At 43.0% G+C, this 25,037-nt stretch overlaps 1 protein-coding gene across 1 annotated transcript; it reads right to left on the reverse strand.

Moving 5' to 3' along the window:
* Positions 1–455: 455 nt before the first annotated feature.
* On the reverse strand, positions 456–23,125 carry LOC115119161 (SPARC-like). The gene is made up of 10 exons (XM_065018344.1): positions 23,034–23,125; positions 11,558–11,625; positions 11,412–11,450; positions 10,429–10,528; positions 4,795–4,916; positions 4,479–4,599; positions 3,138–3,271; positions 2,600–2,748; positions 2,123–2,271; positions 456–925 (listed from the first exon to the last, which is right to left on the reverse strand). The coding sequence occupies exons 2-10, from the start codon at positions 11,615–11,617 to the stop codon at positions 897–899; spliced, it is 903 nt and encodes a 300-aa protein (XP_064874416.1). The 5' UTR covers positions 11,618–11,625; positions 23,034–23,125; the 3' UTR covers positions 456–896.
* Positions 23,126–25,037: the final 1,912 nt, after the last annotated feature.

Below are 25,037 nucleotides of genomic sequence, written 5' to 3' on the forward strand. Positions count from 1 at the left end.
CCCATGAAATGTTCTAAGTCTTGTGTTTTTCCATTTGTTCCAGTTGATGTTTATCAACATTGTGAGGATACTGAATAAATGCAGATATTAAAGCATGCAGCAGTGTTGGACATTCCAGTAACTTTTATTTAAGGAAAGAGATCTATTGTTGGTCATACAATGTCACAAAGTAGAAGAATGTCAGTAAACATGCTAAAGCTTGAGAAGAACGCTCAACCTGCGAGACGCTTCCCTCGTAGAGTTGAAACAATATTTCCTTTTATTCTCAATCATTTTTTTCAGTACACTTATGCCCTTGTTGTGTGGCAGAATCTATGTAAGAAAACAAACCGGAGGATAGTCAGGCCTTAATTTAAGCAGTAGTCAAGAGTCAAACAAAACAACGAAGATGACAAAATGAGTGAAGACACCAAAACAACTAAAATATTTTGGAAAAAAAGCAAATGAAAGAAGCATTTATTTAGAAACTTTATTTTTTTAGATTTTTACAAAACTTGTATCCTCCAAAGAATGTTCTATTTGATGTTATTAAATCCAAGCCCTGATCACGTCAACACAATATACATGTTGTGAACAACCATTATCACAACCCATTCAACATACATTTACATCTTTCTCCCGTCAAAAAGCATCTTTCTGTTACCTCCTCTAATCTATCTGGTTAAAAAGGATTTTTTTTATTTGCAGAAACAAGAAAAAAAAAGTTGTATCATGATCACTTTTTGTGATTTGTTAGTTCAGACTGTGCATATGTCTTTTTCAGCAATTTTAGTGGTGTCGGTTGGTCGTTAATTAGTTGTAGTTAGCACCGTTACTGTCTTCCTCTAATTTAGGGATCAGCTGAGCACCTCGTCCCGATAGAGACTCGTTTTCATACTGTAGGTCAGCTGATGAGCTTAGATGACAAGGTCCTGGTCGACATCCTCTGAAAAAATAATGAAAAAAAAAGCCCACCATTAACAAGCAATAATGAAATGGCTATGAACCGTTTCAATTCAAAACCAGACAGTAAAGGAAGATATGTCTGAAATGGTACCCTATGCCCTATACAGCCCATAGTAGTGCCCTATATTGGGAATAGGATGCCATTGGCCATAGGACTCTGGTCAAAAGTAGTGCACTATATTGGGAATAGGATGCCATTGGCCATAGGACTCTGGTCAAAAGTAGTGCACTATATTGGGAATAGGATGCCATTGGCCATAGGACTCTGGTCAAAAGTAGTGCACTATATAGGGAAAAGGGTACCATTGGCCATAGGACTCTGGTCAAAAGTAGTGCACTATATTGGGAATAGGATGCCATTGGCCATAGGACTCTGGTCAAAAGTAGTGCACTATATTGGGAATAGGATGCCATTGGCCATAGGACTCTGGTCAAAAGTAGTGCACTATATAGGGAAAAGGGTACCATTGGCCATAGGACTCTGGTCAAAAGTAGTGCACTATATTGGGAATAGGATGCCATTGGCCATAGGACTCTGGTCAAAAGTAGTGCACTATATTGGGAATAGGATGCCATTGGCCATAGGACTCTGGTCAAAAGTAGTGCACTATATTGGGAATAGGATGCCATTGGCCATAGGACTCTGGTCAAAAGTAGTGCCCTATATTGGGAATAGGATGCCATTGGCCATAGGACTCTGGTCAAAAGTAGTGCCCTATATTGGGAATAGGATGCCATTGGCCATAGGACTCTGGTCAAAAGTAGTGCCCTATATTGGGAATAGGATGCCATTGGCCATAGGACTCTGGTCAAAAGTAGTGCACTATATAGGGAAAAGGGTACCATTGGCCATAGGACTCTGGTCAAAAGTAGTGCACTATATTGGGAATAGGATGCCATAGGACTCTGGTCAAAAGTAGTGCACTATATTGGGAATAGGATGCCATTGGCCATAGGACTCTGGTCAAAAGTAGTGCACTATATAGGGAAAAGGGTACCATTGGCCATAGGACTCTGGTCAAAAGTAGTGCACTATATAGGGAAAAGGGTACCATTTCAGATACAGACAATGAAGGCATTTGAATAGTCCAAAGAGGGCCTTGGTCCTCCTGTTTTTTTTTTCAAGGCAGTAAAATAAGGAGTGTAAACTGAGCGAGGTGTTTTTAAAACTACTCACGGTCCTTGATGCTGAAGCAGTTGGCCCACTCCTCCAGGGCGATGTACTTGTCATTGTCAGCATCACACTGCTCGAAGAAACGAGTGGTGCAGTGCTCCATGGGGATGAGAGGGGCGCGCAGGGGGGACAGCTCTGTGTGGGACAGGAACCTACAACACCACAGAACACCTGTTACGAAGCATCTACGCAGGCCTTATAAAGGCTTTATGAAGGCTTTGTAAGCTATAGTGTTAGACCCTAGAAAAGTATGAAGAGCACCAATGTAGCAATGTCAGCTTTCTTCGCTCATAAAACAATACATTCAGGCATGCTGCTGATATCCTTTCTGAGACATTTTAGAGATGTTTCAGTATTGAAGTCCTGACTAGCACAGAGTTGAATCAAAGTTATAGCCCAAGCAAGCCTGTATTTGTGTGATGTTGAAACAATCCAGCTGAAGCAGAAGACAGGAAACTCTTCTTCTTCTCCTCAACCTACCCATCGACGGGGTGCTGGTCCAGCTGACCGAACTGCCAGTGGACGGGGAAAATGTACATGTTGTAGTTCTTCTCAAAGTCGTGGGCCAGCAGGTCCAGGGAGTGCTCTCCAGCCTGCAGTCTCTTCTCGTTCTCGTAGATCTTCCTCACCTGCCAAGTAAAACAATTTTTTGCAAACATTCGTTTGCCTAATAATCTTTCGAATAGAATAAACTGATAAATAAATCCCAGTAGAATTGGATGCACAAAAGGAGCCGACCTCATAGTGAGAGCAGAATGTAAAATCCTATAATCATATTTTGGTTTATTCATTATTTTCGACCCATCTGCAGAGTTCGGTAAATGAACGTAAGCAAAATTAATTGGTTCTGTGCTGTGTTTAATAATGATTTTGACCCAACCTCATGAGGCAAATGTGCAGTAAATGGGTTCTGTGCAGTAAATGGGTTCTGTGCAGTAAATGGGTTCTGTGCAGTAAATGGGTTCTGTGCAGTAAATGGGTTCTGTGCAGTGCATATAGAGTGGCTATGTGGACTTACTCTAAGCATCTGCTTCTCAGTCAGCAGGTTGTTCTCCTCATCGCGCTCGTACAGGCTGACCAGAACGTTCTTCAGCCAGTCCCTCATACGCAGGGGGAACTCATTCAGCTCAGCATCCATGCAGGCCTCGATGACTGGAGAATAAACAGGAAGGAGAATGCGTTATATGTCAGAGCTGTCCACACAGGCCTCGATGACTGGAGAAAAAACAGGAAGGAGAATGCGTTATATGTCAGAGCTGTCCACACAGGCCTCGATGACTGGAGAATAAACAGGAAGGAGAATGCGTTATATGTCAGAGCTGTCCACACAGGCCTCGATGACTGGAGAATAAACAGGAAGGAGAATGCGTTATATGTCAGAGCTGTCCACACAGGCCTCGATGACTGGAGAATAAACAGGAAGGAGAATGCGTTATATGTCAGAGCTGTCCACACAGGCCTCGATGACTGGAGAGACACACGGGACTAAACATTAGGTACGGTCAGAGAGGAAAAAATAAACAGGGAAGACCCAGGAACAGCTGAAGAAGGTTTTGTTTAATGACGTATGGTCCCCAAGGTACCAAAGGGTTTCGTTTAATTAAGTCAAGTAAGACATAGTCAGAAAGTTGTTTTGCAAGTAGGACATCCAAGTCAAAATCTCCAGTCCTATTTTTCAAACAATTATGGTCAAGCCCTTTGTCATAGAACATAAAACCCACAACTCACACAAAATGTGACATTTGTGTCCATTGAAATGTATGGTTGATGCGCACAGTCCCATAGGCAATGATTTTGTACCTTCTTGTTTAATCCCGTGGTTGAATACTGTACCTGACATTTAGAGGCCAGTAGTTTTAAAAAGTTTTCTTAAAAATGTTCTGCGTCCACAACGTGCAACAACATCATCTCCACCGGTGCCCTTCAGTCCTAAGGTACTCATCACCAACAGTGAGAGATGCCTGGTTTGATTCTGTTTAATGACAGACATTTAGCTGCAGACTCAGCGGTAGTTTGAGAAGGGCGGCGGTGCAGTGGGCATGCTACAGCCTGCCCTCCACTCTACGTGTTAGGTTCCTTAAGGCAAAATCCCTCTCTTTCAAGCCCATCAATCATTCCCCTGGAGAAGCTTTCAGCAGGGCTTCAGCTCTAAGTCAACATAACCAATCACACTGGGAACGGAGTCTCAGAGGAAAATGTGTCTCTGGGGGATTCTGAAAGGTGAATTTTTTTTTGCACTGAATTGAATGGTTGTATTAAAACGTTTTCAATGGTCCCTGTGGGGATAAAATACATTGAATTGAAATGAATTTAATACAATTCAATCCATGAATGTTTGTAACTATAAAGCATAGCTCACATTTGCATGGCCCGATGTAGTCTAGGTGCAGTTTGTGGCCCTTCTTGGTTCCCTCCAGACTGCACTTGTGGGCAAAGAAGTGGCAGGAAGAGTCGTAGGTTGTGTTGTCGGTGGCGCAGACCTGGGATACACAGATTACATTCATGATATAGTCAGAAATGACAGTATATCAAGAATTAGCCAATGATGCAAATAAGTAGTAGCATTATTGTACAGGTCAAGGTTATATTAGCAACATAGTTAAATATGAAACATCTAGGCCTACTTGATGTTGGTCTGAACAGATTAGAATATGATTCATATAATGATAACTCACATGCTCAAACTCTCCAACGGCACCAGGGCAGGTAGTGGGGTCCTGGCAGACACACATGGGGGTGTTCTCCTCATCCACCTCACACACCTTTCCCTTCTTGCAGTGGTGGTTCAAGCAGGGGCCTACGAAGGAATCGGAAAAAATTGTTCAAACATTCTGGAACATTAAAAATGGAACATATCGAAGTGGTCTTTTGCCCTTGAATTTAATGCTAAGTTATTCAACAGACAGATATTCCTGGCAGTATTTAGCAGAGGAGTGTGGCGGCGCCCCTGTCAATTAGGAGAAGGGTTTATTTTCCGTTTCCAAGAAGCTAACTGGAACCATTGGGTGGAACACATGATGATAGGTCTCTCTTTTTGAGACAGAAGAACTCTGTCATTACCAACGTGTCGCCCCCCTCTCGCTCTCTCTCTACCATCTAGCCAACATCTCAACGTGTCGCCCCCCTCTCGCTCTCTCTACCATCTAGCCAACATCTCAACGTGTCTCCCCCCTCTCGCTCTCTCTCTACCATCTAGCCAACATCTCAACGTGTCGCCCCCCTCTCGCTCTCTCTCTACCATCTAGCCAACATCTCAACGTGTCGCCCCCCTCTCGCTCTCTCTCTACCATCTAGCCAACATCTCAACGTGTCGCCCCCCTCTCGCTCTCTCTCTACCATCTAGCCAACATCTCAACGTGTCGCCCCCCTCTCGCTCTCTCTCTACCATCTAGCCAACATCTCAACGTGTCGCCCCCCTCTCGCTCTCTCTCTACCATCTAGCCAACATCTCAACGTGTCGCCCCCTCTCGCTCTCTCTCTACCATCTAGCCAACATCTCAACGTGTCGCCCCCTCTCGCTCTCTCTCTACCATCTAGCCAACATCTCAACGTGTCGCCCCCTCTCGCTCTCTCTCTACCATCTAGCCAACATCTCAACGTGTCGCCCCTCTCGCTCTCTCTACCATCTAGCCAACATCTCAACGTGTCGCCCCCTCTCGCTCTCTCTCTACCATCTAGCCAACATCTCAACGTGTCGCCCCCCTCTCGCTCTCTCTCTACCATCTAGCCAACATCTCAACGTGTCTCCCCCCTCTCGCTCTCTCTCTACCATCTAGCCAACATCTCAACGTGTCGCCCCCCCTCGCTCTCTCTCTACCATCTAGCCAACATCTCAACGTGTCGCCCCCTCTCGCTCTCTCTCTACCATCTAGCCAACATCTCAACGTGTCGCCCCCTCTCTACCATCTAGCCAACATCTCAACGTGTCTCCCCCTCTCGCTCTCTCTCTACCATCTAGCCAACATCTCAACGTGTCGCCCCCTCTCGCTCTCTCTCTACCATCTAGCCAACATCTCAACGTGTCGCCCCCTCTCGCTCTCTCTACCATCTAGCCAACATCTCAACGTGTCGCCCCTCTCGCTCTCTCTACCATCTAGCCAACATCTCAACGTGTCGCCCCCTCTCTACCATCTAGCCAACATCTCAACGTGTCGGCCCCTCTCTACCATCTAGCCAACATCTCAACGTGTCACCCCCGTCTCTACCATCTAGCCAACATCTCAACGTGTCTCCCCCTCTCGCTCTCTCTCTACCATCTAGCCAACATCTCAACGTGTCGCCCCCTCTCGCTCTCTCTCTACCATCTAGCCAACATCTCAACGTGTCTCCCCCCTCTTGCTCTCTCTCTACCATCTAGCCAACATCTCAACGTGTCACCCCCTCTCTACCATCTAGCCAACATCTCAACGTGTCGCCCCCTCTCTACCATCTAGCCAACATCTCAACGTGTCGCCCCCTCTCGCTCTCTCTACCATCTAGCCAACATCTCAACGTGTCGCCCCCCTCTCGCTCTCTCTACCATCTAGCCAACATCTCAACGTGTCGCCCCCCTCTCTACCATCTAGCCAACATCTCAACGTGTCTCGCCCCTCTCGCTCTCTCTACCATCTAGCCAACATCTCAACGTGTCGCCCCCTCTCTACCATCTAGCCAACTTCTCAACATGTCGCCCCCCTCTCGCTCTCTCTCTACCATCTAGCCAACATCTCAACGTGTCTCCCCCCTCTCGCTCTCTCTCTACCATCTAGCCAACATCTCAACGTGTCGCCCCCTCTCGCTCTCTCTACCATCTAGCCAACATCTCAACGTGTCTCCCCCTCTCGCTCTCTCTACCATCTAGCCAACATCTCAACGTGTCTCCCCTCTCGCTCTCTCTCTACCATCTAGCCAACATCTCAACGTGTCGCCCCCTCTCTACCATCTAGCCAACATCTCAACGTGTCGCCCCCTCTCTACCATCTAGCCAACATCTCAACGTGTCACCCCCTCTCTACCATCTAGCCAACATCTCAACGTGTCGCCCCCTCTCTACCATCTAGCCAACATCTCAACGTGTCGCCCCCTCTCTACCATCTAGCCAACATCTCAACGTGTCGCCCCCTCTCTACCATCTAGCCAACATCTCAACGTGTCGCCCCCTCTCTACCATCTAGCCAACATCTCAACGTGTCGCCCCTCTCTCTGCCATCTAGCCAACATCTCAACGTGTCGCCCCCTCTCTACCATCTAGCCAACATCTCAACGTGTCGCCCCCTCTCTACCATCTAGCCAACATCTCAACGTGTCGCCCCCTCTCTACCATCTAGCCAACATCTCAACGTGTCTCCCCCTCTCGCTCTCTCTCTACCATCTAGCCAACATCTCAACGTGTCGCCCCCTCTCTACCATCTAGCCAACATCTGAACGTGTCGCCCCTCTCTACCATCTAGCCAACATCTCAACGTGTCTCCCCCTCTCGCTCTCTCTCTACCATCTAGCCAACATCTCAACGTGTCGCCCCCTCTCTACCATCTAGCCAACATCTCAACGTGTCTCCCCCTCTCGCTCTCTCTACCATCTAGCCAACATCTCAACGTGTCGCCCCCTCTACCATCTAGCCAACATCTCAACGTGTCGCCCCCTCTCTACCATCTAGCCAACATCTCAACGTGTCGCCCCCTCTCTACCATCTAGCCAACATCTCAACGTGTCGCCCCCTCTCTACCATCTAGCCAACATCTCAACGTGTCTCCCCTCTCGCTCTCTCTCTACCATCTAGCCAACATCTCAACGTGTCGCCCCCTCTCTACCATCTAGCCAACATCTCAACGTGTCTCCCCCTCTCTACCATCTAGCCAACATCTCAACGTGTCGCCCCCTCTCTACCATCTAGCCAACATCTCAACGTGTCGCCCCCTCTCTACCATCTAGCCAACATCTCAACGTGTCGCCCCCCTCTCTACCATCTAGCCAACATCTCAACGTGTCGCCCCCTCTCTACCATCTAGCCAACATCTCAACGTGTCGCCCCCTCTCTACCATCTAGCCAACATCTCAACGTGTCGCCCCCCTCTCGCTCTCTCTACCATCTAGCCAACATCTCAACGTGTCGCCCCCTCTCGCTCTCTCTACCATCTAGCCAACATCTCAACGTGTCGCCCCCTCTCGCTCTCTCTCTACCATCTAGCCAACATCTCAACGTGTCTCCCCCTCTCGCTCTCTCTACCATCTAGCCAACATCTCAACGTGTCGCCCCCTCTCGCTCTCTCTACCATCTAGCCAACATCTCAACGTGTCTCCCCTCTCGCTCTCTCTCTACCATCTAGCCAACATCTCAACATGTCGCCCCCTCTCGCTCTCTCTCTACCATCTAGCCAACATCTCAACGTGTCGCCCCTCTCGCTCTCTCTACCATCTAGCCAACATCTCAACGTGTCTCCCCCCTCTCGCTCTCTCTCTACCATCTAGCCAACATCTCAACGTGTCGGCCCCTCTCTACCATCTAGCCAACATCTCAACGTGTCACCCCCGTCTCTACCATCTAGCCAACATCTCAACGTGTCTCCCGCCTCTCGCTCTCTCTCTACCATCTAGCCAACATCTCAACGTGTCGCCCCCCTCTCGCTCTCTCTCTACCATCTAGCCAACATCTCAACGTGTCGCCCCTCTCGCTCTCTCTACCATCTAGCCAACATCTCAACGTGTCTCCCCCCTCTTGCTCTCTCTCTACCATCTAGCCAACATCTCAACGTGTCACCCCCCTCTCTACCATCTAGCCAACATCTCAACGTGTCGCCCCCCTCTCTACCATCTAGCCAACATCTCAACGTGTCGCCCCCTCTCGCTCTCTCTACCATCTAGCCAACATCTCAACGTGTCGCCCCTCTCTACCATCTAGCCAACATCTCAACGTGTCTCCCCCTCTCGCTCTTCTACCATCTAGCCAACATCTCAACGTGTCGCCCCTCTCTACCATCTAGCCAACTTCTCAACATGTCGCCCCCTCTCGCTCTCTCTCTACCATCTAGCCAACATCTCAACGTGTCTCCCCCTCTCGCTCTCTCTCTACCATCTAGCCAACATCTCAACGTGTCGCCCCCTCTCTACCATCTAGCCAACATCTCAACGTGTCGCCCCCTCTCTACCATCTAGCCAACATCTCAACGTGTCACCCCCTCTCTACCATCTAGCCAACATCTCAACGTGTCGCCCCCTCTCTACCATCTAGCCAACATCTCAACGTGTCGCCCCCTCTCTACCATCTAGCCAACACCTCAACGTGTCGCCCCCTCTCTCTACCATCTAGCCAACATCTCAACGTGTCGCCCCTCTCTACCATCTAGCCAACATCTCAACGTGTCGCCCCCTCTCTACCATCTAGCCAACATCTCAACGTGTCGCCCCTCTCTCTACCATCTAGCCAACATCTCAACGTGTCGCCCCCCCTCTCTCTACCATCTAGCCAACATCTCAACGTGTCGCCCCCTCTCTACCATCTAGCCAACATCTCAACGTGTCGCCCCCCTCTCTACCATCTAGCCAACATCTCAACGTGTCGCCCCCCTCTCTACCATCTAGCCAACATCTCAACGTGTCGCCCCCCTCTCTACCATCTAGCCAACATCTCACAACACAGCTGCTGCAATGGAGGACCGACACACAGCTTCATTTGATTGATGTTTTCACACCTCTACTAAACCTAAGCAGCCTAAAATATATACTAGGATATACAAGGATCATCAACTAGATTCAGAGTTTTTCTTGAGTGGATGATCACTGGGGCCGGATATATAATTACAAAAAAAATGTGTAGATTGAAAATTTACCACAAGAAGCGCAAATAGATATAATATTTGACTAAAACATAATCATTTTAAACCTTGCTTACATTTGAATAAGATCACATGTCTCTATTATACGTGGGAATACCTTGGAACACATTTACAAAGTTAAAATGAATTGGAGCTGATTTGCTGTTGTTTTTTATGTCCAACAATAAAAACATTTTTTTTTCATTTTTTTTTCTCTCACTCAGATGACTTGGGGGGCCAAATAAAACCACCCTTGGGCCAAATTTGGCTTCCGGGCCACCAATTGGGGAACCCTGTAGTGGCTATTGTGTGTTTAACGTTACAATAATAGCTATACATTACTGTAGCCATGCAGACTGTTAGCTTGGTGAATGTTCCCAATTATCATTGTAATATGTGGTAAACTAGGACTTTTATATAAGCTTCCCTTCACAGAAGGCATTGGGGATTAGGTATTGTTTTCTCACAACGTCTGTCGAGCGACAGTAGTGATTAGTGATTACAATGAGTATTGCTCACTCTCAGCGGTGACCTCCTCCTCCTCCTCCTCGACATCGATGGCCTCGTCGAAGTCTCCAGTCTCTACCTGCACCGGGTTGACCCCCACCTCTGGCTGTGCCTGAGACAAGGGCAAGAGAACACAAAACAACACTTCCATTTTTAATGTTCCATTTTTAATGTTCCAGAATGTTTGAACAATAGAGAGACAGTAGAGTTGGAATCAACACATTTCAAGTTAATATATACCATATCAAAGATGACACTATTTTATATAAGCTATGGGCAATGCTCATAAATTGGTCGCACAATTTTAGTACCAGAAAAGGAAGCTGTAGCTAAATGTCTTTAGTTATCAAGCGGCACGGCAGAATGAAGTCTGTACTTCAGACAGGTCTAGACAGAGGTGTAGCAGCCTACAGCTGGATGGGGTGGATAGAGCCTGACCCACATGTGGTGGAGCCATTAAAACGTCATGGTTTCCTGTCCGCTGTATTTATAACCTGTGGGATTCTGCTCACTCTGTCTCAAGCTACATTACAGAAAAGTAGTCAATATTCAAGGGAAAAATCCTCTGTCACAAAAATGTTTGAGATTAAATTATTTCAGTCAAAGTCGTACTGATGTTTTCGTTTGTTAACTTGTCAAAAGCGACACAGAGAGAGTAAAGAATAGATCTACTGATTCGTATATTGCTAAATGTTTTTCATCTCTCTGTGTTTTGATTCATATATTGCTAAATGTTTTTCATCTCTCTGTGTTTTGATTAATACACGACACTATTGCTAATTTGCTCCCACCTGTGAAAGTGACTACTCACTGGGCACAGACGTCAATTCCACGTCCATGCCATGTTGGTTCAACGTAATTGAATTGAAATGATGTGGAAACAACGTTGATTCAACCAGTGTGTGCCCAGTGGGTATGTTCATGTTGTGTGATGTTGTTCCCCCCCCCTAAGCACACCTGTCCATTGAAATCTGTAAACAAGTTCATGACCTTACCTCCTCACCGACATCATCAATGATGGGCTCCTCCTCAGTCTGAAATGGTTAAGACGATGGTGTTAGCATTGTTTGCCACACACACACACACACACACACACACACACACACACACACACACACACACACATCAAAGGGACACTTACAATGGAAGCGGTGAATGCCTGACCAGCTAGGCACAGGAGGAAGACAATCCACACCCTCATCGTTCAGTCTAGAGAGAGACACAAAGAGGAACATTTTAGTACACATTACACACATTCAACTCAACTGATGTCTGGTTGATAACGAGGTGCAGTTGAGGTCAAACTCCTTTCCAGTTTACCGCCTGTCTAGAGCAGCGCTATGTACTGTATTCCTATACACGGTGTACGGGCCAGACACGGTCCAGACATTTACTCAGGCGTGGTCAAACAAGTCATGCAGGGACAAAAACAAGATGTTACTCCAAGAATCACAAAAGGCTCATGGGTAGCGGTTTGGTTCCAGACGAACCGTCCACTGTCCTGTCTGATTATAGGGGGATAGCTATGTTCACATTCTTTGTGGATAGCTATGTTCACATTCTTTGTGGATAGCTATGTTCACATTCTTTGTGGATAACTATGTTCACATTCTTTGTGGATAGCTATGTTCACATTCTTTGTGGATAGCTCAAATGACTGTCATAAATTCAATCACCGGAGCTGAATTCAGTCTCCTGTTCGACATTGTATTTCCAACTAGTAAATAGATACTTAGAAAAGTAATGTTGAATGTAGTCTTGTGCTAGTAGTCTACAGTATTACATATGAGGTCTACTTGAGATTTTTTAGTGTAGACTTGGATCACAATCCGCCTTCTTTTAAGGACAGGCATTTCCCATTTTTGGAAATGTGACTTTTCAACCTTTACTCACCCACTCCAAACTATTGATATTGATCAACGAGATTCCAACCTATTTTCACATTCTCAAAAAGACAGTCAGAGGTTTGTTGAATTCCCAATGTGTAATCCCTATGCTTTCTGCCATTCCAATGGAAAAACAATGTAGGATTTTTGGTTTAGTTGGTATCTACAGTTGAAGTCAGAAGTTTATATACACCTTAGCCAAATACATTTCAACTCAGTTTTTCACCATTTCCGACATTTAATCCTAGTAAAAATAACCTGTCTAAGGTCAGTTAGGATCACCACTTTATTTTAAGAATGTGAAATGTCAGAATAATAGTAGAGAGAATGATTAATTTCTGGTTTTATTTCTTTCATCACATTCCCAGTGGGTCAGAAGTTTTACATACACTCAATTAGTATTTGGTAGCATTGACTTTAAATTGTTTAACTTGGGTCAAACGTTTCGGCTAGCCTTCCACAAGCTTCCCACAATAAGTTGGGTGAATTATGGCCCATTCCTCCTGACAGAGCTGGTGTAACTGAGTCAGGTTTGTAGGCCTCATTTTTAGGAATTTTCCAAGTTGTTTAAAGGCACAGTCAACTTAGTGTATGTGAACTTCGGACCCACTGGAATTGTGATACAGTGAAATATAAGTGAAATAATCTGTCTGTAAACAATTGTTTGAAAAATGACTTGTGTCATGCACAAAGTAGATGTCCTAACCAACTTGCAAAAACGACAGTTTGTTAACAAGACATTTGTGGAGTGGTTGAAAAACTAGTTTTAATGACTCCAACCTAAGTGGATGTAAACTAGTTTTAATGACTCCAACCTAAGTGTATGTAAACTAGTTTTAATGACTCCAACCTAAGTGGATGTAAACTAGTTTTAATGACTCCAACCTAAGTGGATATAAACTAGTATTAATGACTCCAACCTAAGTGGATGTAAACTAGTTTTAATGACTCCAACCTAAGTGTATGTAAACTAGTTTTAATGACTCCAACCTAAGTGGATGTAAACTAGTTTTAATGACTCCAACCTAAGTGTATGTAAACTAGTTTTAATGACTCCAACCTAAGTGGATATAAACTAGTATTAATGACTCCAACCTAAGTGGATGTAAACTAGTTTTAATGACTCCAACCTAAGTGGATGTAAACTAGTTTTAATGACTCCAACCTAAGTGGATGTAAACTAGTTTTAATGACTCCAACCTAAGTGGATGTAAACTAAACTAGTTTTAATGACTCCAACCTAAGTGGATGTAAACTAGTTTTAATGACTCCAATCTAAGTGGATGTAAACTAGTTTTAATGACTCCAACCTAAGTGGATGTAAACTAGTTTTAATGACTCCAACCTACGTGGATGTAAACTAGTTTTAATGACTCCAACCTAAGTGGATGTAAACTTCTGACTTCAACTGTAAATGTGTTATCACTGCATTTTCAATAACATATTTTTGTATTTATACAACAACCTAATGTGTTAGCACTGTGATTCATCTAATAGAACAATAGAACAAAGACCTGGGTTGCAGTTGAGATTACATCAATAGTACATCAGTAGTACATCAGTAGTACATCAATAGTACATCAATAGTACATCAGTAGTACATCAGTAGTACATCAATAGTACATCAATAGTACATCAGTAGTACATCAGTAGTACATCAGTAGTACATCAATAGTACATCAGTAGTACATCAGTAGTACATCAGTAGTACATCAATAGTACATCAGTAGTACATCAGTAGTACATCAGTAGTACATCAATAGTACATCAGTAGTACATCAGTAGTACATCAGTAGTACATCAATAGTACATCAGTAGTACATCAGTAGTACATCAATAGTACATTAATAGTACATGATCAATGCTGTTTGAGATTATGCACAGATTATTATAGCAATCTCCACAGACCTGAAACCTTTTCATGCTATCTTGAAGAAGACATTTATAGTTACAATGTGGCCATGGATGTGTTACTCATTTTAAGATTGAACAAATACATTAGTTTGTAAGATAGCCTTAACTAAAGTAATATTGAATAGTGTTTGGTTGACAACCCAACCAAATATCCACTAGGTATATAATGCCTCGATAGTTTCATCTGAACTACTGAACTAAATCATTGTCTTTCATTTAGATTTTTGGTTTAGTTGGAGACGTGAATCCAACGTATCATTTGTTAACCCTATCAGTCCCGCGATCCCAACTAAAATCAGCTTTTCATTTATCTCTCTGACTTTCATTTATCTCCATGTCCTTATATTTAGCCTTACAAAGAAGTGTTTTACCGTTTTATTTTCAGGACAACAAGGACTACAAGTAGAACACAAAATAATTAGTTATAAACAGTTGCTTTCATGAGTTTTATTGACAAATTGACAAAGGTCTGCCGACTCAAAAAAAAACGGATTTAAAAAAAATACATTTATATGAATGCCGTAAGTAAATAAAGTGTTTGCTCAGTGGGAAATACATATTCAACCTGTCAGTGACAACTGTGTGGAGTTTGTGACAGCAACTAAATTAACGTATTACAGTATCATAGACATTACAGTATGTTCTGGGGTTTCCTCTGATCTTCTATGTAGAAGAACCCCTTACAGTATTATGGACACAATGTCCTGAGATTTCCTCTGAACTTCTATGTAGATGAACCCCTTACAGTATTATAGACACTATGTCCTGAGATTTCCTCTGATCTTCTATGTAGATGAACCCCTTACATTCTAACGACTCTTGCATAGCTTGTGAGAGTCATAGATCAAAACATGTTACATGTATGTGTTCGTGAGAGTCTCAGCTTTTCATCGACAGCTTTTAATAGTTTGTAGCTCAAACTATTCTGACTATACATACGTTTTTGTAAAATGTCCCTGCCACAGGTCCCTTGATCCACCCTTGTCTTACAAACACTGCTCTAGCTCAGTCCCTGTTAATCACACAGACGAATGGTTTTGGTTGAGATGGAGATGTGAATTCAACACATCAATTATTCATTTGTAGACCAACAGGAATTAAAGCCAGACTCAGTCGGTGGCACAGATGGAATTATACAGGCAGAAGATACATCTCCTTCAAATGGTCATATTTGGTTGCTTTGACAACCAAACACAAAACAATATCCAGTTTACAAATTAATAATTCACATTATTTTCCATAATTTTTTTAATTTTTTAATGTAATTTTAAGAATGCAGACTAAATCAAATCAAACTTTAAATGCACCTTGAATAAAGTATGATTTGATTTAGTCTTATTTTGGGATGAGGCGTGAATCCAGCGTATACACTATTAACTGTAAGAATACATCTGAAATCCACCAAAGCCTGAAACCCTAGTTCTATACGTATTGTCTATTCGTCGTGGAACACTGGGTTGAAATGAAACATGATCTGTTTATGACTTCCTTAATGCTATATAGGCCTGAATAGTCTCATTGGTGATATAAGACTTATAAAGCATGGATACAGTTAATTTGCTCTGTTAAGGTTAACCCTCTGAGACAGAGAGGAAGAAAGAGAGAGGTGATGGTGGGATAGGGATGATTTAAACGGGTCAGGTGACTAAGTCTTAACTTGGGTTACATGGACTCCATATATCAGTCCTGGACTTTTCTCTCTCTCTCCGTTGTGTAGCTTATAGGTCCCATGCGTTAGGAATAGACCATGGGTGTCAAAAGAAAACCTTTTCAAAACCTCTTTTGTTTGCCCCTCCTGAGATTTGCCCCTCCTGAGATTTGCCCCTCCTGAGATTTGCTCCTCCTGAGATGTTTTTCTCCCTCAGATGGAGTACTTTGATTTGTTGTCAAAGGTGTCATTTCAAGCATGGTAGAAGATGGTTTACATGTACCTAGCTTGCTATTCAAAGAACAACAACATAACGACAGGGATATACATTATGAAAATACCCGAAGGTTCTGGAATTGGTTCTCAACATTTGACATATTGTGAGGATTGCAGTAAAGGTTCTTAAATGCAATGGACAGGTGTGTCTTGTGAAAGGCTCCATACCATCTGTTACCTGTACGCATCATGTGTCTCATTGGGCCTAGCTGTCCAGAGAAATACCACTCATTCAGAAAATATTTTGTTTGCATAACTCTCAAGACTAACACCGTACGACTAGATTTAATTTAATGCATTTCTTAGAATTGTTTTATATTTTATTTCTCTAAGTAAGTGCATGAGTTCTAAAGTGTGTTGAGTCTTTGAGATGGACTTTTCCAGTGTTTTTCAAAATGTACATTTACTGCCAGTAAATGTTTGTCCATTTACCATGCTGAGGTCCTCCTCTGACCGACATACACAGAGACTGAGCCACGAGTCCCCCTATAGCCACCAAACCATTTAACCACCAGTTATATCACCCTGAAGAAGAAGAAGAAAGAATTCCCTAATCCTGCAGCCTTTAAAGCCTCTTTGAAAACCGTTTACATCTGCTGTTTCCCTCCCAGTTTAGTTTACGCCCCAACCCAACAAACCTCTAAATGAAATACCTGCTGAAAAGGGGCCTCTTTACACAGCCGTTTCCTCTTCCTCTACCCTGTTTGTCTATGAGCACCACTTTCCAAATAAAATCATTTGTTTTGCTGTTACATCAGTCATCCTCCCGCTGAACTGAAAACAAGACTAAGTATAAATATGTTAAAAAATATCATTAGATAGGAAGTTTGGCCACACAGTACAACCTCCAAGCTAAATATAGACATTTCTTGAAGCTGGTAGCAGTGTTTTTGTTTTCACAACGCTAGCTTCCTCTCAGATACTACCTAGCTATATGTTTGTTAGAGGTGGAGGTCCAAGTTCTAAGTGAGAAAAAAACAACAACATATTTTTTTCATTTTTCAAAGTAGAGAGAACCTTCCTTGTTCACAGTATTTGAAGACGTCATCCTTTGTAACTTCTGCCAGAGTCCCTGTATTTTTCCACATCCAGAGTCCCTGTATTTTTCCACATCCAGAGTTCGCGACCAAACAAAGGTCACTCATATAATTGTCAGAAGTATGCGGACACCTGCTTGTTGAACATCTCATTTCAATATCATGGGCATTAATGTGGACTTGGTCCCCCCTTTTGCTGCTATAACAGCCTCCACTCTTTTGGTCAGCTTTCCACTAGATGTTGGAACATTGCTGACGGGGCTTGCTTCCGTTCAGTCACAAGAGCATTAGTGAGGACGGGCACTGATGTTGGGCGATTAGGGCTGGCTTGCAGTCGATGTTCCAATTAATCTCAAAAACAGCCCCAGACCATTATTCCTCCTCCACCAAACTTTACAGTTGGCACTATAGAACAGGTGTAGCATTTAGAACAGGTGTAATGGGACTAGACAGGAAGGGAAGCATATAGAACAGGTGTAATGGGACTAGACAGGAAGGGAAGCATATAGAACAGGTGTAATGGGACTAAACAGGAAGGGAAGCATATAGAACAGGTGTAATGGGACTAAACAGGAAGGGAAGCATATAGAACAGGTGTACTGGGACTAGACAGGAAGGGAATCATATAGAACAGGTGTAAGGGACTAGACAGGAAGGGAAGCATATAGAACAGGTGTAATGGGACTAGACAGGAAGGGAAGCATATAGAACAGGTGTAATGGGACTAGACAGGAAGGGAAGCATATAGAACAGGTGTAATGGGACTAGACAGGAAGGGAAGCATATAGAACAGGTTTAATGGGACTAGACAGGAAGGGAAGCATATAGAACCGGTGTAAAGGGACTAGACAGGAAGGGAAGCATATAGAACAGGTGTAAGGGACTAGACAGGAAGGGAAGCATATAGAACCGGTGTAATGGGACTAGACAGGAAAGGAAGCATATAGAACAGGTGTAATGGGACTAGACAGGAAGGGAAGCATATAGAACAGGTGTAATGGGACTAGACAGGAAGGGAAGCATATAGAACAGGTGTAATGGGACTAGACAGGAAGGGAAGCATATAGAACAGGTGTAATGGGACTAGACAGGAAGGGAAGCATATAGAACAGGTGTAATATATGAGGCAGGGGCCACATACGAAGCCCCAGACCTGGGAAAAATGTCCTGCTGCTCTTTAATACCATAGACAAATAAGCCAGCGTGGAGAGGGAACATCCCACTGGGCACAAACGGGTTGAATCAACGTTGTTTCAACGTAATTTGTCAGCATAATGTGCCATGGAATCTACATGGAGAATACATTGATTTATCTACAGCACCTTGTACTGGAGAGTTGATCTATCTACAGCACATTCTACTGGAGAGTTGATCTATCTACAGCACCTCCTACTGGAGAGTTGATCTACCTACAGCACCTCCTACTGGAGAGTTGATTTATCTACAGCACATTCTACTGGAGAGTTGATCTACCTACAGCACCTCCTACTGGAGAGTTGATCTACCTACAGCACCTTCTACTGGAGAGTTGATCTATTAAATCATCCCTATCCCACCATCACCTCTCTCTTTCTTCCTCTCTGTCTCACAGGGTTAACCTTAAATCATCCCTATCCCACCATCACCTCTCTCTTTCTTCCTCTCTGTCTCACAGGGTTAACCTTAAATCATCCCTATCCCACCATCACCTCTCTCTTTCTTCCTCTCTGTCTCACAGGGGTAACCTTAAATCATCCCTATCCCACCATCACCTCTCTCTTTCTTCCTCTCTGTCTCAGAGGGTTAACCTTAAATCATCCCTATCCCACCATCACCTCTCTCTTTCTTCCTCTCTGTCTCACAGGGTTAACCTTAAAGCATCCCTATCCCACCATCACCTCTCTCTTTCTTCCTCTCTGTCTCAGAGGGTTAACCTTAAAGCATCCCTATCCCACCATCACCTCTCTCTTTCTTCCTCTCTGTCTCAGAGGGTTAACCTTAAATCATCCCTATCCCACCATCACCTCTCTCTTTCTTCCTCTCTGTCTCACAGGGTTAACCTTAAAGCATCCCTATCCCACCATCACCTCTCTCTTTCTTCCTCTCTGTCTCACAGGGTTAACCTTAAATCATCCCTATCCCACCATCACCTCTCTCTTTCTTCCTCTCTGTCTCACAGGGTTAACCTTAAAGCAGTGGGTTGAAACATGTGCCTAAGATATAAATCTGAATGGAATTCCTGAGTCCTATAATTTAAATGTGTGTTAAACCCCTTTCTCTGTCATTCTCTCTGGACTTAACTCCTCTCAGTTGGTCTACTGGCCCTAAACACACACCTGTCTCACATAAAAAAAACTACCAACAGTTTCCTAATTCTCCAATTAAATAATTTAACAATTTACCACAAGCTGTAACTAATACAAAATCTGTGCCAATCAGGTGTTTGAGTTTGTAAAGTTTGTTCTAAATGTGTTTTTTTGTGTTTAAAAAAAAGATGTGCATCCAATATATTTCACTCTAAAGTCTGACCTGGTGTGGTAAACAGTATGTTAGTCATTTACTATGTAACACAAAAAGCTCTTTTGTCATCTACAGTGGGCTAGTCAGTCTGCAACACTGTATACAGGCCTTCAGACCCTCATCTCGCTAGCTGTACTGGCACGGAGCCAGAGGAGTGTCGCTAGGCAATACGCTCCGGCTTCCTTCCACCTCTCCTCCTCTGAGTCTCTCTCACACACCCATCCCCTTGTTTCCATCCCCTTGTGATTTTGTACATTTGCTTAGTGGTTGAAGAAGTGAAGGAGTGAGATCTGGCGTTCCTAGTCTAGCTAACACTCTATGGTTAATTCCGCTGTTTGTTTGTTTTTAATGCTGACTCGAGAGTTCAAATGTTTTCCATTTCCGCGTCAGACTGTTGGTGAAGAGATGGCATGAGGACAATAACTTCCTTCCTGTCCAGGATTAGAGCTTTCTTAGGGTTGCCATGCAGCCAATCCAAAATATCCACAGTCCTTTCTCTCTTTCTTGACCTAGTTTAAACTTTGTACTCTGCACAACCATAGCTACCCTTCAGCACATCGAACCAAACAACACATTTTATTTTCAGAAATGCCACCTCCTCTCATACTAAGTGAAAGACAGTTAAAAAAAAGTATTTTGTATTCATCAATAGGCAAGAGGAAGAAGAAAAACATTCCATTGCATAAACAGTTTGTCATTCTTTAGTCGTTAACGCAAACCTGAATACTTCACTCAGTTCACTGCTAAACTGAAAAAAGACAAATAGATCCTATAAGCCAGCTTTGATATCTCAACGGGTGAAATGTGCTTTTCCTGAAAAGCTGACAACTTCAATACATTTTTAACATTGACTAATAACCTAATAGAGTTATATTCTTGTACAAAAAAAAGGCAATTGAGAATAAATGGTTTTCACTTTTCTTTGTTTTAAAGGTATTTATTTGTTCAAAGTTGCAGTAATTCTCAGGCAGAACAATGGACAGAGAGTGTGTTATGTCAGCCTTTCTGTGTGAGTTTGTCAAACTCAGAGGCTATCAGAACAGACATCTGCAGGATCTCACAAAGAGCCTAAACAGCTGGTGGGGATTGTCATGGTAACGTGCATTCCTGTTGATGGAAGTAATTGGGAGTGGAGGGAGGGAGGGATCTGTGTTGAGATTGCTCCTCTCTCTCTTTCTCTCTCTCTCTTTCTCTCTCTTTCTCTCTCTTTCTCAATTCAAGGGCTTTATTGGCATGGGAAACATGTGTTAACATTGCCAAAGCAAGTGAAGTAGATAATAAACAAAAGTGAAATAAACAGTGAACATTACACTCACAGAAGTTCCAAAGGAACAGAGACATTTCAAATGTCATATTATGTCTATATACAGTGTTGTAGCGATGTGCAAATAGTTCAAGTATAAAATGGAAAATAGATTAACATAAATATGGGTTGTACAGAATTTTGTTCTTCACTGGTTGCCCTTTTCTTGTGCTGCTGTGATGGTACACTGTGGTATGTCACCCAGTAGATATGGGAGTTTATCAAAATTGGGTTTGACATAGCCTGTCTTCTCTTGAGAGCCAGGTCTGCCTATGGCGGCCTTTCTCAATAGCAAGGCTATGCTTACTATTTCTGTACATAGTAAAAGTTTTCCTTAAGTTTGGGTCAGTCACCGTGGTCAAGTATTCTGCCACTGTGTACTCTCTGTTTAGGGACAAATAGCATTCTAGTTTGCTCTGTTTTTTTGTTAATTCTTTCCAATGTGTCAAGTAATTATCTTTTTGTTTTCTCATGATTTGGTTGGGTCTAATTGTGTTGCTGTCCTGGGGCTCTGTTGGGTGTGTTTGTGTTTGTGAACAGAGCCCCAGGACCAGCTTGCTTAGGGGGCTCTTCTCCAGGTTCATCTCTCTGTAGGTGATGTCTTTGTTATGGAAGGTTTGGGAATCGCTTCCATTTAGGTGGTTGTAGAATTGAACAGCTCTTTTCTGGATTTTGTTCATTAGCGGGTATCGGCCTAATTCTGCTCTGCATTATTTGATGTTTTATGTTCTACACTGAGAATATTTTTGCAGAATTCTGCATGCAGAGTCTCAATTTGGTGTTTCTCCCCTTTAGTGACATTTTTGTTGGTGAGCGGAACCCAGACCTCACAACCATAAAGGGCAATGGGTTCTATAACTGAGTCAAGTATTTTTAGCCAGATCCTAATAGGTATGCTGAATGTTATGTTCCATTTGATGGCATGGAATACCCTTCTAGCCTTGTCTCTCAGATCATTTACAGCTTTGTGGAAGTTACCTGTGGTACTGATGTTTAGGCCGAGGTATGTATAGTTGTTTGTGGTCTGTAGGGCAACGGTGTCTAGATGGAATTTGTATTTGTGGTCCTGGGAACTGGACATTTTTTTGGAACACCATTACTTTTGTCTTACTGAGATCTTTCTCTCTCTCTCCCCTACTCTCTCTCCCCTTCTGTCTCTCTCCCCTTCTCTCTCTCCCCCCTTCTTTCTCCCCTTCTCTCTCTCCCCTTCTCTCTCTGTGTCTCAACTAAATTCAAAGGACGCTATTGCCATGGGAAACATATGTTTACATTGCCAAAGAAAGTGAAATAGATCATTAATAAAAGGGAAATAAACAATCAAAAATGAACAGTAAACTTTACACTCACGAAAGTTTAAAGGAGTAGATACATTTTGAATGTCACATTATGGCTATATACAATGTTATAACAATGTGCAACTAGTTAAAGTATACAAAAGGAAAAATAAATGAACATAAATATGGGTTGTATTTACAGTGGTGTTTGTCCCCCCCTCTCCTCTCAGGCTTTGTCGTCGTCGTCCCCCCTCTCTCAGGCTTTGTCGTCGTCGTCGTCGTCCCCCCTCTCTCAGGCTTTGTCGGGCCCCATCCCCTCCACCACCCCTCCAAGTAACTATGTGGCAACAATACTTGTGTAACATTGTGCTGTTCCAATAGCGAATGTCAGAACTAGTTCCTCTACCGTCTGTATACTTTTCACAGCTTTTCCATGAATGAAAAGGTACGGAAATCGTTTGATTATAACTTTTCTATATTCTGTTGAACTAAATATTCTATTGACAATATAGTTTCAGAAGAAATATTTACTCATTTCAAAGTTTGCACAAAAAAAATGGTTCAATTTTGCACCAAAACGATTAATTTCCTGCACAACTTGAATATAACCACAGGAAAGCCTCCAATCACTGTCGTTCGGGTTAACACTCTGAAATACTATCACATAGTTCAAGTATCACAGCAACTCAAAACAAGCAGCACGTTTCCAATGCAACATTAGTTGAGAAGTCCTTACTGACTAAGTCACAGCAAGTCATTGAGGAGGATGCTCAGTCTTACCTTCAGAACACCAACAAGCAGAAAAGCCAAAGGAGAAGTCAGCTGTCAGAGAGGACTAAGACTATCTAACAGCTACACAAGTTCACACAGAAGACATTTGCTGTGGGCAGGCTCAGGCAGACCCCCTAACCCCGTCCCTTCCTCAGAGGGTGGGACGTCTGACAGACGCTCCTAAATTTAACTCTATGCTCCCTTCTAGAAAGCAGGAACTCCCAAGGTTTATGGATTCTACAGGGGCCTATTTTGCTTTGTAGTTGTTGTTTTGTTGGTACATTGTTTAGAGACCGGGCAGATCATCCACATGCATTTCAGAAGTGACTCCAATTTTGTGACATTTTAGCATAGCAATAGAAAATGTATAGCCTTAATTAAAGACAGTCATATACGGCAGCTGTCGTTTTATAGCATTTGCACTGTTATATAATGTTTTAATGTATACAGGACAGGGCCTACATGTTTAATCATGAATTGTTGTAGGAACATTAGCTTGCAGAACCTCTCTTGAGATTAAGCTATTCCTTATGGCAGATATTTTACTATGTGTACATTTTACTTGGCAGTGAAAACATTTGAAAACATGAAATCACTCCTTGTTTCAGCTTCTATGTTGTCTGGAACAGCTGAGAAACCGGAGAGTTCTAATGACTGTAATTGCTATGACGTAACTGACCAGGGTCATGTCATCTTGTTTCACCCCTAACTAATTAGGCCCTAGGGGTTTCCTTCCTCAGCATGATACACACATCTACTAGATGACATTTGACAGTGACTCCACAGGCCAAACAATATAACTACTGAAAGAGGCTGCTGAAATTCACAACACAGCCATTGTCAAAGATATGTTTCACTCTCAATTCCAATGTCAGGTTAGATAAGATATTGATTCATATTACTGTTTCTATAAGGTTAAAAACATAGTTTAAAGATATTGCATTTTTTAAATGTTTTAGAAAAAAACATTTATAATTTCTCAAAAATCTCAAAGGAACAATTTGAGAGCCGTAGAGATGAGTAATCCTATGGGCCCCTGCAACCATTTCTTTATCATTGGGGGAAGTCAGTGCTGGTGAAACGTGGAACCATCAGACAGAAATAATCAAACTCAAATCCACATTTTTTTGTAAGGTTTTACAGATACATATATATATCGGATTGTGCCTCTCTGTGGTGGATTACTAATGTCTGTTCCCAGTCAGCCCAGTGTGAAGCTAGAACAACATCTGGATCAGACAAGGGGAGAAAAAATAGCTGCAATGCAACGTGGCATTTTCCATTCTGGCCGGAACATTCTTAAACCCCAGGCCCAATGCATGCGATGGAGAGAGAGAAAGGGGGCGGAGTTAAACTGAGTCTCACGGTTCCCAGTAGACGTGGCAGCAGTACTGTCTGTACAGGCTGCCGTGTCTGAAATGGCCCCCTATTCCCTATGCGGGTCCTGGTCAAAAGTAGTGCACCATAAGAAATAGGATGCCATTTCGCACACAGCCTATATCTGAGGTAACAAGTCCTCACAGAGTCAGTTATACAGAAGGGCTGTAATCTAGTGTATAAATGCCATTACAGTTTAAAAATTGAGATTCCCAGCTGCCTGCCTGCAGTGTGTGAGCCTCAGATTACTATACAGTATACACCTCAAAATGATTATCTGAGAAAGAAAGAATAAGTTGGCAAAAGTTGGCACCAATCACTTATAGACAGATATTTATAGCAAGGTTTCCATTCAATTGGCGACAGATTTGAACATGAATATTCGAGAATCCGTATAAAGAAAAGATGTGCATTTTCCCACCAGCGATATGTTTCCACCAGCTGGACTTGTTGCAGATAAAAGTCAGTGAGTGACAACATAGTGCACACAAAAAGTTTTCATGTACCGAATAAAAATGGAATGTTCAATGTGTTTCCATGGCATTTTCACCTCTATCGATAGTTCTGTCACAAAAACGGTTGCATTAAATAGCAAATGTGGCAACTCTGGTCTTGGTGCCTGCGCTCTGGCCAACA

Source organism: Oncorhynchus nerka, linkage group LG5 (assembly GCF_034236695.1).
Source record: "Oncorhynchus nerka isolate Pitt River linkage group LG5, Oner_Uvic_2.0, whole genome shotgun sequence".
In the NCBI taxonomy this organism is placed as follows: Eukaryota; Metazoa; Chordata; class Actinopteri; order Salmoniformes; family Salmonidae; genus Oncorhynchus; species Oncorhynchus nerka.